General features: G+C 44.8%; 1 protein-coding gene across 2 annotated transcripts in view; it reads right to left on the bottom strand.

The window, feature by feature from the left end:
* The window catches only part of CNKSR1 (connector enhancer of kinase suppressor of Ras 1), a 31,349-nt gene that overhangs the window by 7,149 nt on the left and 5,796 nt on the right, over positions 1 to 18,404 (bottom strand). The window contains exons 1-12 of one of the 2 annotated variants that reach the window (XM_083455072.1): positions 17,478 to 17,685; positions 14,114 to 14,155; positions 12,734 to 12,853; positions 11,277 to 11,336; positions 10,312 to 10,383; positions 8,534 to 8,668; positions 7,367 to 7,452; positions 5,417 to 5,538; positions 3,395 to 3,585; positions 2,712 to 2,742; positions 1,276 to 1,448; positions 1 to 74 (exon numbers count right to left, since the gene is read on the bottom strand). In XM_083455072.1, the coding sequence (XP_083311198.1) occupies positions 1 to 74; positions 1,276 to 1,448; positions 2,712 to 2,742; positions 3,395 to 3,585; positions 5,417 to 5,538; positions 7,367 to 7,452; positions 8,534 to 8,668; positions 10,312 to 10,383; positions 11,277 to 11,336; positions 12,734 to 12,853; positions 14,114 to 14,155; positions 17,478 to 17,510 (1,139 nt within the window). In that variant the 5' untranslated portion in view covers positions 17,511 to 17,685. Of the gene's footprint in view, positions 75 to 1,275; positions 1,449 to 2,711; positions 2,743 to 3,394; positions 3,586 to 5,416; positions 5,539 to 7,366; positions 7,453 to 8,533; positions 8,669 to 10,311; positions 10,384 to 11,276; positions 11,337 to 12,733; positions 12,854 to 14,113; positions 14,156 to 17,477; positions 17,686 to 18,404 lie in introns of those variants that run through there. The other variant, XM_083455071.1, reaches the window with a different exon arrangement.

Below are 18,404 nucleotides of genomic sequence, written 5' to 3'. Positions count from 1 at the left end.
TATTTCTTCTTCTGTTCCTTTTTGCTTTCCAGTCTGTACGCCGACACATTGATGAAACCCACAGCCTTCTCGTCCTGGGGTAAGAGAAGGGAAAGCACCAATTAAAACAGAGCAGCACTTCACACCTTGATTGGCTCCACTTGCTGCTACTCATATATAAAGTGACAGCCCAGGAATGCTGAACAGGTTTCTACTACAGAAAGCAAGGGAAAGCTGTAGGACCCGCAGGCTGCTCCTAACCTTCCATGGGCAAGCTATAAAGCAAAGAAGGGGAGCTTGCAGACTGCCAGACGTTGCGGGACCACAGCGCCCATCATCCATGATCATAGAGATGCAGCCAGCTCCCATGGGCATGGCCTTCAGTTTGCATTGAAACTGACCAGTTGCAACCTGGATGCAACTAGCAATAGCAGAGAACGAATCATTTTGTGTTTTTTATCATGTAATTTTATGTTGTGAACTGCCCTGGAGATAATTTGATAAGCTGGTGGGAAATGTGCTCCAAAATGCTCCACTCAGGATTGCAGACAATTTGTTTTGGTGGTTGGTGGATCAGTTGTCACTTCCTGCTACTCCCCTTTGCATGCCCCCCCCATATCCCATAGCATAGTTGCCTATCTCTGTACATTGTATCTTGAATGTTGTATAGGACACTCTCTGCTCTGTAAGAAGAGAGGGAGGCAGGCAGGCAAAAACAACATTGGGGCCAGCTCCAGAGTCAGACTGCTCCCTCCCCTGACCAATTTTATGTTTCATAGCGTTCATTTGCTTTAGTATTTTAACACTGTAAGCCATTTTGAGTGCCTAGGCAGAAAGGCGGTATTAGAAAGTATTACATAAATACATAAATAAGAAGGAAAAAATGTATTTTTTCTTTGGGGCTCTCAAATTTGCACAAAACCAGAAAACCACAGAGGTGTGTGCTGGGAATTTACACTTGCCTGACTGTGTGCTTTTGCGCACTTCCTAGGCAGGGAGGGGGGAGTGTATGTGCCGCATCAGGACTTAATTGGAATAAAGGAGTCAAGAAATTAGAAGGCAGGGACAAACACAAAAGCGAACATCTACTGATATGAACAAAAAAGACAGAAGTTGCTCCTCATATACAAGTTCAAATATGTGTGGACTATTCCATTCCAATTCAAATGAGGGGAAAGTAGATTAACAGCTTGAACGTGGACAGATGCTCTGTTGCAGCGACGACGACAACGAACAGGGCTACCCTTTGGTGATCCATGACTCTCTGAAATACTTAGCGACCTACGATGCACTCACGTTGGGGTTGCTGTACCAGTAGAGGGATTGACCCTTCAGCACGAACCAAAACCGCTTCCATTTCTGGGCCATGAAGCCCCCGTGGTCTTTCTTCTTAAGGAGCCAGCCATCGCAGTCGACCTGGCCCAGATCCTGGCAGGAGATTCGGCGGCGACTCAGTCGGGTTGCCATTCCTCAACAAAAGCGGGGGCGGGTGTGTTATTATGACAAAAAGGAAGGACAGGATGCACAATGCAATTCACTAAAAAAAAATCAGGCTCATAGTATTCAATTTGCGATTTTCCCACCACAAGCACTTTAAAAAAAAAACTTTTGCTGACTTGACAACCATATGTCAGGAGTGCTCTGATGGTGTTTCCTGCTTGGCAGGGGGTTGGACTCGATGGCCCTTGTGGTCTCTTCCAACTCTATGATTCTATGATTCTATTCTAGGGAGGCATTTATAGAAGGGCCAAGAGCAACCCATCCTTCTAGGGATGCAGCTTTGGTCGCCATAGGTTTAAAGCACATTAATACCACTTGAACAGCCAAGGCTCCCCCTAAAGGACCCTTGAAACTGTAGTTTAACTCCCACAGAGCTACAGTTTCCAGCATGATTCTCTGGAGAAAGCCTCAAGCTTTAAATGTATACAGTGTGGGTGTGAGTTTGGTCTACATATCCCATATGACGAGGTAACAGGTATCTGCAACAAAATGTTGCAGTGTAGAATGTGCCTCTTCAGGGTTCCAGGTGTCCCATCCCCTGCCTCAGGGACCCAGGGACGGCATGAGAAGGACTCCGATTCAGACAAACTGAAATCTGTGTGCATGACACTTTACAAAGAACAGGACTGCCAATTTCAAGCACAACCCCATTCCTTTTCATTATTTCCTTGCTTTCCCTTCTCCTGTTGCCTCTAGAATTGTGGCTTCCTCATTACGCCAGACCAGTATTCACCAACCTGGTGCCCTCCAGATGGCAGGTCCCTATCTGCAAGGGACTTGGAGGATGACCCTGTAACCTCACAGCCACTCCAGAATATGCAGCTGTAGAAACTACCACAGGCACACTACCCTTGCATTCAGAGATTGCATTCAGCTCTCTCAAGGGGGCAGGAGCCTCTGGAAGGGAAGGCTCTGCTAGTCTTCATAATCCTTCAGATAACTCTGGGACAACATTCCCCATGCGTGGCTGTAAGCAGCTCTGGCAATCAGCTGATCAACCACGAGGGCAAACATGGGTCACCTGGTATCATGCCAAGAGACTGACCACCCACCTGTCAAACCTGGCCCGTGGGGGACATAAAAGTTCCCCCCTCCCTTGTCTGGTGAATACAAGAAAGAACTGTTCTCCTCCTCCTTCTAACCAGAATATATTTATGGACACGTTACACAGCTTTAGCATAGGCTGAAATGCTTGTAATATTGAAGGATGAATTGATGTTACCGGTACTCACCTTTTTGCTTTCGTCGATATTCAACACTGCCCTGAAAGGATGAGAGGGGGAGAAAAGCAATTTATCAGGATCTGTAAGAATAGCTGAGTGTTCCTGTTGCTGGTGCCAGCCACTCCACATCACAATAAAAAGTGAGTGGGGAAAACACACTACAATTCAGTAGAAACGCAAACTCACAGTTTTACAATTTGTTTAAGACTGGTTTGAAGGGGGAGGGGGACTCACCAAATAGCAGCATTTGTTAAGAAATCATAGGATTGATATGGATTGTGGCTAACATGTCTACGTAGCTTTAAAAACTAGCAGTGGGAGTGCACTGGATGCAGTAAATTGAACATGCCCTTAGACTTCCCAATGATCAACCATCTATCCCACACTTTTTATGCAGTTCCCTGTCACTTTTCTAGCCACAAAGACCTGTTTTGTTTGTAAAGTGAATTTGTTGCTCCAGAGCAATAGGGTGCTTTAATCCACTTTAATTGCGGAAACCCAAATTTACAGTATGTGACTGAATCGCTCCTGCAAAATGCTGACAGTCTGGAGACAATGCTGGGATTGCTCCTGCTGAATTAGTTTACATTTTTGTTTCTATTTCATCAGTCATTCAGGGAGGCCTTTTTAGACCTGAAGCCAAAGGGTCTAAATAAAACCTAGAAATAAGCAAAACACAATGCAACTCTCACCGCTTTGGAAGAATCTGCAGATCCCAGCCCTCTGATTCCTCTGACAAACCCATTCTCAGGGGTTGTGGAGTCTTCTGATTCAAGTTCCAAGGTACTGGGTCTGGCAGGGGAAGCAGCATCAGCGGATCTGGATCCTTCAGGATCAACTCTGACAAGGCTCTCACCTTCCCGCACAGGTTCAGCAAATGCACCTGGAAGAACAAGTCAAAAACCCAAACCAAAGCTCATAAGTTAATCAGCCTGGAAAAAGATTTTACACCAGAAGGATTCATTTGTTCATTAGATATTTACGGTAAAAACCCACCTTTCTGCACACTTGTCCTCAACAAGTCAGTTTGCAACAGTTATAAAAATATCAATACCATAACAGCATAGCAGCAAACCATATTCTGAAGTTCTACACTATGAAAACAACCCCGATCTATGTGGGGCTCCACTGGAGCCTGGTGTTAGTGCAAAATGCTGCAGCATGACTACTGACTGAGAGGAGTGAGATCCTGTCTGCATGTAACATGGTAATTCAGACACTTGACTGGCAATTTGTTACAGGGACAAGTTCATGTTGTTACTATTAGTATATAAAGTCCTTAACAGCTTGGGACCAGCTGACTTGGAAGATCACCTTACCCTATGTATGCCCACATGAGGACTTTGACCAGTGGAACTTGTACAATTGCCACATGATGTTCATTCTGCACTTGAAAAACACCAATCTTTCAGTGTAGTAGTTACTACCCACTGAAACTCCCTGCCCATTGACATTAAGCAGGCATTTTGTTCCTTTCAGTGCATGCTAAAAACGTTCATTTAGGCAAGCCTATCCTAACATGTGAAGGTGACATGTATTTTAATCTATAATTTTAGTTCATAATATTTATTTTTAACCACTGATCTTACTCATATTTTGATATTTTTTTCTGAAAAAAACATTGTCTTTAACTTCTATTTTTATTGACAATTCAATGTATATCTTATATTCTTTGTAAACTGCTAATTTGAAATTAATCACTATATAGTATAAATAAAATATACAGCCTCAGATGCTGATCTCAAAGTTTGGGCAGGTTTGTGTACAGCTGTAAGCCAACCTCCAGAGCCTCAAATCAGCCTTCGTCAAGCTAGCACCCTCCAAGTGCTGGCTGGGGCAGATTTGAGTTAAACCCTTTAGAGTGAAGATTGCTCTAAATGGTTTAGAACCAGGTTAACACCACAGCCTCAAATTAGGCCTGGGAACAAATAGACAATTTAAACGGGAACAGAATAGGCATAATGTGGTCTAAATGACTAACTCCAACAAGCATTCTAGCTGCCACATTCTGCACCAGTTGTCATTTCTTTGTTGTGAGTAGTGTGCACGACAGTAATTTAGCCTGGATGTAAGCAAAGCACACCTGAGACCTCTACGCTCTAGAGAAGGCCACAGGTAATGAGCCAGCCCAAGCTGATAAAAAGCTTCGTTAAAAATGCTCAAATAGTGAGAGGACTGCAGCCCAGTGGCAGAACAGCTGCTCTGCATGCATAAAGTTCCTGGTTTAGTACCTAGATCAGTGTTTCCCAAGCTTGGGTCTACAGCTGTTTTTGGACTACAACTCCCATCATCCCTAGCTAGCAAGACAGGGATGATGGGAATTGTAGTCCGAAAACAGCTGGAGACCAGTGTATGGGAAACACTGACCTAGATTCTCCAGCAGGGCAGCAAATGTCCCCTGTCCGAAGTCCCACAGTGTCACAGCCAGTCAGTGAGACAATGCTATGCTCTTGCTTCATGTAAGGCAGGGATGGCCAAACTTGGCCACCAGCTGTTTGGGGACTACAACTCCCATCATCCCTAGCTAACAGGTCAGGGATTATGGGAATTGTAGTCCCAAAACAGCTGGAGGGCCGAGTTTGGCCATCACTGATGTAAGGCATCTTCTTGCCTTCGATCATCCCTGACCGCTGGCTAGGCTGGCTGCGACTGATGGGAGATTCAGTCCAGCATCAGTGTGTCCACCACCAGCAAGCCAATGTCCAAATCCTTACCTGCCCCAGAAGCTTCTTCTAGAGAGCCGTCCGAATGCCATGAATTGGTTGCTTCCTGCTCCTCTTCATCAGCAGGGAGACCTAGAAGAAAATCCGGTCTCCCATCCACCTCAGCAGTCATGCTTTTAAAGGAGAAAAGAAAGAAAACAAAACAAACAAACTTGGAGCTCTATCTTTCATAGCAGCTGTGCACTGTTTACCAGAACTTCAGATCCCAGTTGTCTGGCACTTCAGCCACAAGAAGGAGTCCAGCAAATGCCGATTCGGCAGCAAAATATGCTGGGACCCAGACAGCTACAGAGCTGGATGTTTGCCCCTGCCTTCCCCCCCTTGCCCTTCTTCCCTTAACACCACACCTTGAGAGATCTTGGCTCTCCATCACACACACACACACACACACACACACACACACACACACACAGCTATTCTCCCTAACCACCAGAAATCTAGGACAGGCAGAATCCCTAGATTCCAAGGCAATTTGCAGTAGATCTGTAATTGTTTTGTTTTGTTTTACAACCATTTGCTTAAAACAGCAGCAACAAAAAAATACTTTCCCTTCCAAATTAGGTTACTGAAAGGAAGAACATTTGAGGGTGGGGGAACCAGGAGTAGATTCATGGGTGAAAACTAAGATTAGTTCTGGTCCCGAAAAGAAATTCTTGAGCTGTGTGTGCGCTCTGAAGCATTACAATCCTTAATTCTCTCAAGGTTCTAGCAAAATTCAAACAAGAATGGTTATGCCCTGTGCTTTTTTTCCCTGGGGGACACACAGGGTTCTGCATACCCCTAAACATTTTGTGAAACTTTGTCCTTTTGTCCTTTTACTGTATTTATTCCCCCCGATTTAAACTATAAACTGGTGATTTTCTTGAGTCAAAATGAGAGTGCTCCTAAATATTTTTTTTTAGAAAAAAAGCACTGATTATGCCCGAGATAGAATCATAGAACTGTAGAGCTGGACCCAAGGGTCATCTAGTCTAACCCCTTGCAATGCAGGAATCTCAGCTAAAGCATCCATGACAGATGGCCATCAACCTCTGCTTAAAAACCTCCAAGGAAGGAGAGTCCACCACCTTCCGAAGGAGTCTGTTCCACTGTCAAACAGCTCTTCCTGACGTTTAGTCAGAATCTCCTTTCCTGTAACTTGAAGCCACTGGTTCAAGTCCTACCCTCTAGGGCAGTAGAAAACAAGCTTGCTCCATCTTCCATGCAACAGCCCTCAAGATAGCCCTCCCTGCAGCATGAGATCACAAAGGGATTTTCTAAGTACCTCTGCCCCTAGTTTCTGCTGAGCGAGAGGCCAAGAGGATGGAAAATATTTTATTCTTGGGATGTTTAAACTCGGACAGACCTTGGTTTACGCAACAGGAAGGGGGAAAGGTCACTAATTTATTCAAGAGATACTCCATCTGCGCGTTGAACCAGAGAATGCCCCTCTCTGGGCAAGTTCCAGCACAACCCTTTGCAGTTTCGTTCCCACTGAAAGTATGAGTACAGTGTGACATCACCAGAACTCACTAAGCTGCAGATTTTGTTACAGCTTCTAAGTCAAGTCTACAGAACCCTGGGGGTAATCCAGTGAAGCTGAAGAAGTTGGGAGACTCAGGACAGAGAAAATGAAGGGCATCCTCACAAAATGTCTGCTTATACAGAATTTGCTCCCACAGGATGCAGTGATGACCCACCAACTTAGGGCACTTCTGGAGTGTCGCCATTTTGGGGCGGCATTTGACCACATACTAGCAAATTCAAGATGAGCATTTAAAGCTGACTCATACAGCAAACTTGCTGCCCACTGCCCCATCCCCTGGCACAAAAATTACCACACTTTCTGTGATAGGGAAAGCAATCCTTGATGGACCAGACCCACAGTCCACATGTCAATATCTACATAGCACAGTAGTGGGCCCGAAACTCTAAAATCCCCAGAAATGTTGGATTCCTAACCTGGAAGTTGAAGAACCAAAACTAGTCGCAGACTCATCACTGTGCAAGCTCAGGGGTTCCACAACATCAAACAAACCTTCCAGCACCTATGGAATGAACAGACAAAAGTCACCTATCTGTTACAGTCAAGGGGACAGTCTACACTGTGCCTTCGGTATATTGTTGAGATGTTGCTTTCGCCTTTCCATTGGGTCGGAAATGACACTCCAGGGGAGTCATAAAAAAAAAAGCCTGACAAGGAAGGATGAGCAAATTAGTCACAGTTTTATTTGGAAATGTGAGATTACTAAGACTCTGAAGCACTTGAATTTCCTTTTTGCTCACTTCAGAGTAAGCAACCCATAGCTGCAAAGATATGGTCTAAGGCGACCACTCCAGCTCTGCTTCATCCAATGCTGAAGACACACCTCTTTACCTGGCCTTTGACACCTGAGGTGCATATTTTTAGGACCCACCTTCTTTCTGTGATTTTAAGTTGTTTTGAACCATTTCTAATATTGTTACCCACCCAGGGACCTTAGGTTGAAGGGAGGGAAATAAATAACAATAATAATGATAATGATGATAAGCAGCAGTAGGTCTGGCTCTAGAAGATCTTGTCAGGACTTATACAGGGAGTAATCAGATAAACACCCCTAGAATCATAGAATGGTAGAGTTGGAAGGGACCCTGAGGGTCATCTAGTCCAACCTCTTGCAATGCAAGTATCTCAACTAAATCATATATGACAGGTGGCCACCCATCCTCTGCTTTAAAACTCCAGGGAAGGAGGGAGTGCATAACCTCCTTTCCAGGAGGCTCCTATGCCAAAAATGGAGGTGGAGTCAGTCCGTGATCTGAGAAGCTGCTAGCTGATGTTCAGTGGTTTACCACATGGGGCAGCTTCACAGAGATCTCAGGAGGCCCTCAGGTGCTTGTTCTAGGCTGGAATATGTCCCTGAATAGGGATAATGCCTCTTGCATGCCTGGGTGCAGGATGGAGGTATATGGAGGTGCAAAAACCTTTGTCTTTCCTGTAGAATGAACGCTACCTACTGTACAATGTAAGAGTCCTGTCCTTTGCTTCACCCATGTTTGCTTCTGGCCTCACCCACCACTGGGAAGCAGCTCCCCAGAGCGGTAACCACAGGGAAATGTGGCTTTTGGGCTGTTCTAGGCCTCGCTTACCTTCTGCTGTAGAGGAGAAGACTCAGGGGAACTAGGAGTCCCTGGGAAAACGAGTGGTATTTTCTTCAGCACCAAAGTCACCTGACTTGATGTTTCAAGAAGCTTTTTCACCAGATTCATCCGGGTCCAGCCCACCTACATGGTTGACAGATTGTCTTGCCTTTAATGATATTTTTTAGCTTCAAAGTGCTTTTCTTTAAATTTCACATTTTTCAACATTATTTTATTTGAAATATTTTTGTATTTATCTATCTATCTACGCTATTATTTGGTGAGCCAATGTAGAAAGGCAGTTTACAAATACTGTAAATAAAAACAACAATTGTCAAATAAATTAAGTTAAACGAGGGCTGCAAAATTCAGGGCTTGGGCACATCTTATTTTAACACCGGTGATGGAACAGCACCAGGCTAGCTTAGTCATATGCCTCATCTGTACTAGACATTTAAAGTGGTATCATACCACTTTAAACAGTCATGACTTCCCTCAAAGAATCCTCACTAAGGGTGCTGAGTTGTTAGGAGACCTCTGCTCCCTCCACAAAGCTACAATTCCCAGAGTTCCCTGGGGAGAGGGCTTGATTGTTAAACCACACACTGTTAAACTTCAGCAGCGAAACATCATGGGCCAATCCTGCTCCAACACATCAGCACCACTCCCCACCCCATATCCACTGCCTCAGGTGGCTGCCTCGCAATTCCTAATGATAAGGCTGGCCCTATGCAAAAGCTCTGGGATTAAAACACTGACAGAACTGGCAATATTCATAAACCAGTAAAAAAACCCAAAACATTTTAGTGTGCCAGCATACTCTGTCAGTGATCTTAAAGGAATTTCAAAGGGAGTGGGGGGCTCCAGCAGCAAATGGAAGAATTGCAATTCCTGAAGTTTGATCTATTCATTTGGGTCTCAATAGAGATAATAGTTTCCTTTCCCATTCAAAGGTTAGTTAACTCAGCATTGCCAAAGTTGATTGTTTTATCACCTCTCCGGGCTGTTGTAGAGGACCACCCTGCTTATCTTGCACACATTCTAGCTCAAACCAAACTTCCACTATCTGTACAGTTTGCATTTCAGCTCCTTCTCTCCTCTGCTTACTCCATGTGCAACACTAGCCATTCTGCATCCATCCATCTGCAACTGAGGATTACACTTCATATGCCTGCTGAGCCTCTAGCCCCTGAAAGTTTGTGCCACGTTAAAATGTATTAGTCTTAAGATGCCAGAAGATCATTTGTTGATTTTGGCAAGCACTAGGCACCTAAGATTTATTTTAAAAATTGTTACTGACGTGTCACACAATTAATTAACTTTCTGTGTACCCTTAGGCTTCCTCACCACCACAATATTTCTGGCTAAAGGCCTGAGCTGCTGCACTCACCAGTTGCTAGCTGCAAATTTACCTATAGGAGGAAACCAACTGCCATTTTTAAGGAGATGAAGCACGGATAGCCTATCTTGTCTTCCGCAAATTTGTCTGAAAGCTGGATGGCTTTGAAAGAGGATTAGACAAATTCATGGGGGATAAAGGCATCAATAGCTACTAGCCACGACGGCTATGCTCTGCCTCCACGACTTTCTATCACTGCTACCAAACCCACATCAAAACAAGACAAGGCAGTCAAGCAGCAGCATCGCAGGAGGAAAATCTGAGCCTGGCATTAATGAAGACCCATTGAATTTGGCTGCGGCCCACCGCAGTAGCCAACTTAGCATCCTAGTTAGTCCTGCCCAAGTAGTCAGCCACAGAGCCAAATAAGGAAGAGGCCCACACTTACCACCACCTGGTTGTTGACTTGCACTATCTCGTCCCCCGGAAGGATCCCGCTGCTGCAGTGCTCAGCCGGGGACTGGAAGGGAGCAACACGTGCAACAAACAAGCAAACAAACAAACAAGGTCAAGATCTCCTTTGCCGGAAGGGAGAAGGAGGCAACCTGGACACTCTCACTCTTCGACAAATCCAAGTAAGCAGTTTTCTTGGACAGTGAAAGTTGAGACTGGGGGAGGGCTGGGGAGTTGCTGCAGAGGGGATTAAGTATTAACTTCAAGCTCTGACCTTTGGGGTAATTCCTGCTCAGCAAGGAGGCAAAGGAATGAAGAAACTAGCTGGGCTGAACAGCGTGCGCACACACACACACACACGCACACACGCCAAGGTTTTGGCCAAGCTTCGGATGACGCAGAGTCACTGTCGGGGGGGGGGGAGAAAGCAAAGCAGGTGGGCTAAGCCACGTTCTGCCTGGCACAATCTGAGGAAGAAATATGAGCTCCCCCACCTCTAGATGAGTTGCTAGGCTTCCCACACAGGCTCATTTCAGAGACCTGAAGTCACTGTGGTGGGGCAGGGCAGGGCACTATTTTGGGACCTAAGTTAATGCTCCCTTCTTCCCTATGGGAAAACCCAGAGTGCGTTTCAAGGCGACCTGCTTAAGCATTCATCCTGATTTGTTGTGAGGAGATGAGGTGATGCTGGCTATGAGCATTTATGCCAGTTGGTTCACAGGGAGGACAGATGACGTTGCACCAAAGCAAGTGTTTATCCCAAACTTTCCAGTGCATTTTCCTTAGCATGAAAAGTCTGAGGTTTCAGGGAAGCAGGTTTGTTGCACAAGACCTCCCACAGTCAACTATAATTGTGTATCTTCAATTTGTCAGCATGAAACCGGATCCCTGTGAAATATAGTGACAGTCTGGGAATGCCCCTAAGACACAAATAACCCCTGTATCTTCTTTCTGACTCACCTCTGGGGCAGTTCCTGATATGAAATGGAGACAGGTGGGCGAGGACTTAATCTCAATGCCCTGAAGAGGAAAAGATGTAACAGACATGGTCACTGAGACGGTGGCAGAAGAGATCTTAGCTCAGTAAAAGAGCATTAACTATGCACACAAAAGTTGCCTGGTTCAGTTCCCAGCAATGCCAGGCTGGGCTGGGAAAGACCCGTATCTGAGGCTTTGGAGACCCATAAATATTCACATATTTATCCCTCCATGGAGTTCCAGGTGGCATACATGGTTTTCCCTCTCCCCATTTTCATCCACACAGCAACCCCTGAAGTAGCCTAGGTTAAAAGACAGTAACTGGCCCAAGGTCACTCAATGAGCTTCATGGCCGAGTAGTGATTTGAACCCTGGTTTCCCAGCCTGACTCAGTATAAGGCATCTTGGTATATCAGCAGAATAAGACTTGTAGTTCAGCAGCAGAGCACCTGCTTTTGCATGCAGAAGTTTGCAGGTGAAATCCCCAGTATCTCTGGTTAAAAGGATCAGTTTGCAGAATAGGCAATGATGGGCTTAACTGACTAGACGCCTGTCTTGGGCGGGGGGGGGGGGGGCAGACAGCATGAGCCCTGGGGTTTTTGCACTGACACCCAGATCTCCTGTCCTTTCTTCTCTATAATCTTTGTTTTGTTTAAAAACACCCGTTGTTTACAGGGCAGCTAGGTGTGCTTAGAGCACAGTAACAGTGAAGCTCCAGCTGTCTTAATTTGCCCAGAAGCAATTTTATGTCATGGGCTCACTGCTTTTAAGTACCCAACAACATCCCTGCCTGACTCTGCTTAAGACAACTGAAAGGGAGGAGGGAGAAGAGTTCATTCACCCTGCCCGTGATGAAGGTCAACATTCTTTCAATAAAGGACAATTATTCTGGGGGCTTCCAGGTTGCAGGAGAGGGACGTGACATTTTACTTAGCCAACCCAGCTTTGACAGACATACATAAACAGGGAAAGCCATACAGCTCAGGGCCAGAGCACCTGCCTTGCATGCAAAAGGTTCTGAGTTCAATTCCTGGCATCTCCAGGTAGGGCTGAGAAAGACTCCCTCAAAAGACACTCAAGAAAGGCACTCCCTGAGAAAGACACTCAAGAGGCGCTGCCAGTCAGTATAGATAAAGCTGAGCAGCACAAAATGCTGTTTAGCTGCATCATGTTGCTTTGTGGGACTTTCCCATTCCCTCCAGTCGGGAGGTAAGTGCTAGTTGTTGTGATTATTATTTATTATTGATTTCCTGCTCCTGTTTCTTATTTCATGCTGAAGCAGCCAAATATCACACCCGCCTTTATAAGTGCTGGATATGCACTTTATAACTGTGGGTGGGGGCTTTGCACTCAGCTCTTTTGCCTGCGACAGCCTTGCAAGACAAAACAAAACAAAACAAAACAACAAAACAAAACATAAAATAGCCTGCCAGGCTCACCAGACTGTCCTCTGGACCTGCTGCCACAAGTTCCACTGTCTCCAAGATGGCAGTTCGATGCAGGAGTTCAGCTGGACTGTAATTCAAGATGTGCTCACAGATTCCTGAGATGTGTCTGCCCTGCAAGGTGCAAAGAGGGGAAAACTCATTCTTTTAGAAGAAGCCAGGTGGATTATGAACCTTCTGACAGAGGTAAAAACAAATGCAATTGGAGGCACAGGATCCTCCTATATCTTCCCCTACCCTGATTTTTTAAAAATGCATTTGCTAACCAGGAGGTTACATGCACACCATAAATTTATAGCACATTTACAGCACTTTCATGGTCATGGCTTCGCCCAAGGAATCCTGGGAACTCACTGAGCTACAATTCCCAGGACACTTAACAAACTGCATTTCCCAGGGTTCTTAGTGAGAATCAACATGCTTTAAATGTATGGTGTGGATGTGACCTGGGTCAGGAAGCAAGATGCAGACCGGTTATCCTGCTATTTCCCAAATGCAGCTTACTCCATAGTAAGACTATGCTATTTACCTAGATTACGCCAAGTGTTCAATTTTGAAAGAAAAATAATTGCTCCCAGTTTACTCACTCCATACTATTCAGTTTTTTAAATATATATAAATCAATAGGTTGTTTCAGACTTCCACAATTTGGTGCGCTCTAGATGTTGCTGCACTCCATCAGCTAGCATGGCCGATGGTCATGGATGATGGGAACTGTAGTCCAACAACATCTAGAAGGCATCATATCAACTACAGTGGTACCTCAAGTTACAAATGCCTCAGGTTACAAACGCTTCAGGTCACAAACTCCACTAACCTGGAAGAGTTACCTCGAATTGAGAACTTTGCCCCAGGATGAGAACGGAAATCATGTGCCAGTGGTGCAGCAGCATCAAGAGGCCCCATTAGCGAAAGCACGCCTCTAGTTAAGAACAGTTTCAGGTTAAGAACAGACCTCTGGAACGAATTAAGTTCGTAACTAGAGGTACCACTGTACAGAATGATCTAGTTTAGCTGTTTTATCTGTATCTAGTAAACAAAAGCAAAACTTTGAAATTGTCAAGCTTGGAGTTGGCATGCATTCATCATCCCTAATGAACTTAAGAAATGGGAAATATGCTGTTTTGGAACATTTTCTGCTGTACATCCCTGGTGTGCACAAGTCCAGAACAGAGGCAATAGACACATTTCCCATGCCAGTAAAACATACTTGGCCATCTGAGGGGGCTTGTGTACTTGACAATGTCCAATTTAGAATAAAGGGACCTGAACCCGCCCCCCCCCAAAAAAAGCTGTCAGCCCAAGAATTTAAAGCAAGATTCCACATCAGGCCTCATCTCATAACGCATTCCATCTGCAGATTGCAGTACTTACAATCAGTAAAATCCGGTCCTCCCTCTCAGACACAGTGCAGTCCTGCAAGTACAAAGAAAACCAAGCTAGACTCTTCAAACTATCCCAGAAACAGGTAAGAACTAGGGTCCTTCCAGATAACCTGTTCACCTGATCATTCATCCTGATTTGTTTGCAGGGAGATTAGACACGGTTGTTTATTCAATGAGAATCCATTCTTGATTTGTTTATGGGGAGGTTAAATGCTGCTGCAGCAAAGCAAGTGTGATCCCACACTTTCCTCTGGATTTACTCATCACTTCGCTTATCATGAAAAGTCTGATCATTTTGGAGAAGCAGGTTTGTTGCACAAGACCTCTCAGTCAACAATAACTGGATAGCTTGAATTCGCCAGTATGTGACTGAAACCCACCCAAAGATAGCAACAGCCTGGAAGCAATTGTTCATTCAGAAACAGCAGGGAGTCTCTGAGTGTACCAGTGACCAGGGAAACAAGCTCACCTGCGCAGGTGTAGTACATATTGCATGTTAATTCCCTCCAATGCCTACCCCCGCCAGTTGCTTCATCCACACTCCTAACTCTGGGTGCCTCCAGGCGGTCCTTATCTTGCAGGCCCATACCAGAAACTTAGGTTTGCACAATTAAAGTGCTTGGCCCCAAAGGGCTTTCTGCAGTTAGGGAAGTGATGGGGAAATGCACCAAAATGTGTGGATGAACAAATGATCAACAGGAAGATGTGTAGACAAGCCTGCAAGGAAATCAGGATAATGTCCATTGTCAGATAACTGCCTTGTAAACAAATCAGAATAACACTCGGTAAAGGCTGGGCATTTTCCAACTACCATGCAAGTTTTGTGCAAGCAAATCAAGCTGAATGCTAAGCAAATAGAATATCTGGAGGAGCCATGAGAATGGTGGGTAATGGCTAGATCCTAGGTTTGGCTCAGCTTCCTTCTAGGGTCATCAAGGGATGGATATATTTTCCACATGGCATACCACTGACCATATTCCCTGCAGCATTAAAAACACACATAGAAAAATAAGAACACCATTAATGAATTTCAGGGGGTTTTTTGGTGTGAGAGAGACTAAAACAGTTTTCCAAAATCTGGTGGCCTCCAGATGTTTTGGTATATAACATTCATCAGCCCAGTCCAGCACAACTGTAGTTCAAAATACAATCTAGAGGGCACCAGGTTGAGGAAAGCTGTACTATAGAGGACAGCTCTGTCTTTTCATCTGCTATCCACAACTCAAGGCAAGTCTCATCAAGCTGTGCACACATGGCATCTTAAATGTGCACAAGCGTGCATCTGCATGCGTGTGCATTGGAGGCAAGTTGCCCTGAGGGATCTGGCTTTCAGCTATGACAGCCAGAAAGATTGCGCAGTCATCAATCATGTGTGTTCCACTCAATGGTATTCCAGGATCAAGAAAGATCACACTAGGGCATCTTATCTTCAAGCACTGACCTTCCCCCAGTTAATGTAGGGTATTAGGTTCCAAGTAATGCCATGCACACATCTCAGAGGGAGGTACACATTCCACAAAATGATGTGTTTTTGGATGCAATTATACTGGAGGTAAAATGACTATTTACTGTTCTGCTCACCACATGCTGATCCAATGGATTTTTAAAATATCCCCTTAGATCCCCCCTTAAAGGAGAGAGAAAGTGCACTGGTTAGAGTGCTGGACTAGGACCTGGGAGACCAGAGTTAAAAACCCTAAACAGCCACAAAGCTCATATCCCAGCTTTCCTCCAAGGAGCTCAAAGTGGCACAAACAGTTCTCCCTCTCCTCATCTCATCCTCACAACAACCCTGTAAGGTAGGCCAGACTGAGAGAAAAAGACTGGCCCAAGATAACCCAGTGAGCTTCACTGCTGAGTGAGGAATTTGAACGTGGGTCTCCCAGGTCCTAGTGCAACTCCACTCTAACCACTACACCATACTGGCTCTCATACATGCATCCAGCAAAAGGGCAAAATGGAGACAATGCATTATCAGAGACAGGCGCCAGAATTCAGAGACTGTTCCAGTTAAATAGAGACAGTTTGAAGATACAACAATCCCACACTGGAGCACAATTAGAAGGAGTCTTGAGATGTCTTTAAAATACAAACATTAAGTTTTAAAGTCTCTGCCCCCTTCTCCAGCACGCACCACCCTCAGGCTCCCAGGCTCAAGCCCCAAGTCTCAGGACCAGAGACTCAGATTTCCCAGCAAATACTAATGACAGGAACCCAACTACACAAACAAATCAAATACTTGTGGGAAGTGGGGAAGGGAAAAAAGGAAGAGAGTGAAAAGCAGAGTACTAAGAGACGCTATGAAAGAATATGAAATTTTCAGAATACACACATCTAAGTCCTACCCTACAGGCTGGAGATGGTTTGCAGATCACAGCTGAATGAAGACCTTCTCCCACCACATTCCCAGCTTCCCTTCCCATCTGTCAAAATGCGTTGGGCACATTCTTCTTTCCTGGTCATTTGTATGTTTTTTATCTTAAAAGCACTATAGAACGAACAATACAGGCTGCATGCCCACCATATATTTAAAGCACACCCACTCCATGGATCCTGTGAACTGTAATTTACCCTTCACACAGCTACAATTCCCTTACCAAATTACAGTCCCCAGGGTTCTTGGTGTGTGTGTGTGCTTTAAATGTGCTTCAAATGTACAGGGTATATACAGCCCTAAACAGATACAAACTCTCTCTCACACACACAAAACCTTTGCTTCAAAATGCTATAAAATATCATTCACCTGGTAGGACACCCCTAAATATCAAATGGTTTTAGTAGAGGTAAAACGTTTCCACTTATAATACTACAATGGGAGCGGGGAACTCACCTCAGGTTTCTAGCTACGGTACTTCTACTTAAAGAAGCCAAATTCTTTAGTTTCTTCTGCAACATGGCACACCTTGTCAGGCCCCTCCCCTCCGCTCCCAGCTCTTTTAAGAAATCTATAGCATGGAGCTTTTGACAATTTCTTGCTATTACGACCTTCACACTTTCCTTCCTTTCCTTTCCCATGCTCTCGTCTAGTGCTGGCGGGATTTTCCAGTAGGACCATTTGTCATCAAGTCCCTCCAGCTCATTCCACAGATTCCATCGCAGAAGGTCACACAGAGAAGGAACATTTTACAAAGAAGCTACCTATAGCTGTGCCTACCTGTAAAAGCTTCCCTGAAGAGACTTTCTCTCTGTCTCCCCTCAGCACATATGCTTCCTTTCACTGGGCTACATCCAACTAAAAATGGAGATTCCCCAAACTCAGCTATCCAGCCCTGACCCCGATCCCAAAGCGTGACTCACTGGATTATTTCTACAAAAAACAAGTCGCTCCCTCACCCCCGTCCAGTTTTGTTTACCTCACTCTTCTCGGTCTCACTCCTCCCACCCATTTCTGGTCAGCTGCCATTTCCCTCAGTTCATTCAAGTTCAGAATAGGGTGTCTCATGCTCTGTCAGCCAACAATGAGCCACAGAGCTTGGCACCTTACAACCCACAGATGGGTGGCCTCTCTGACCCAAACATGGGGGCGATCATCTTTCTGGAGCAGCGTACCTTTAAAGTACACTCAAAACATGTTCTTTTTCTCAAAGAATTCTGGGCCCTGTAGTTTACCCCTCCCAGAGTTAAAATTCCCAGAAACCCTTAACAAACTACAGGGCCCAGAATTCTTTGAGGCGGGGAACGTACTTCGAATGTGCTTTACACACAGCCTTTATTTCCTTTCTGAACAGTTTCCTAGGAATCACCCTAAACTAAGGGATTAACAATAAAAACATCAATCCAATTTCAAATCCAACACAAACACAGACCGGGAGAAGAATCTCCACTTAAAAGGCTTGTTGAAAAAGGAAGGTTTTTTGAAAACATTGAAATGACAATGGAGACAGCACTTGTCTCATGTGTTGTGGAAGGGAGTTCCGAAGGATTGACCCAGTTCTTACATCATAAAACAAACCTCCTGATGCAATAGTATCTGCAGGAGGCTCATTAAACTTCAGGCCAATTTGCAGACTGTTTCTTAACACAGCTCAGCTATGTACATACAATATATTTAAAGCGCCATCTCTCAAAAAGAATAATGGGAACTGTTGTTTAGCACTATAGAGCTATAGTTTCCAGCACCCTTAAACTACAGTGCTCAACATTCTTGGGGGCAGGTTTTAAATGAATGGTGTTTACACAACCTCAGTTTTGAAATCACACCAAACCACAGTTAATGAAGTTTCCCTATGGATTATTATTGTTGTTATTCAAACTTACAGCCCACTTTTCCTCATAAGCAT

This window comes from Podarcis tiliguerta, assembly GCF_965153285.1.
Source record: "Podarcis tiliguerta genome assembly, chromosome: 8".
In the NCBI taxonomy this organism is placed as follows: domain Eukaryota; kingdom Metazoa; phylum Chordata; class Lepidosauria; order Squamata; family Lacertidae; genus Podarcis; species Podarcis tiliguerta.
Note: the sequence above shows the minus strand (reverse complement) of the source record. Positions and strands in the feature narration are given on the sequence as shown.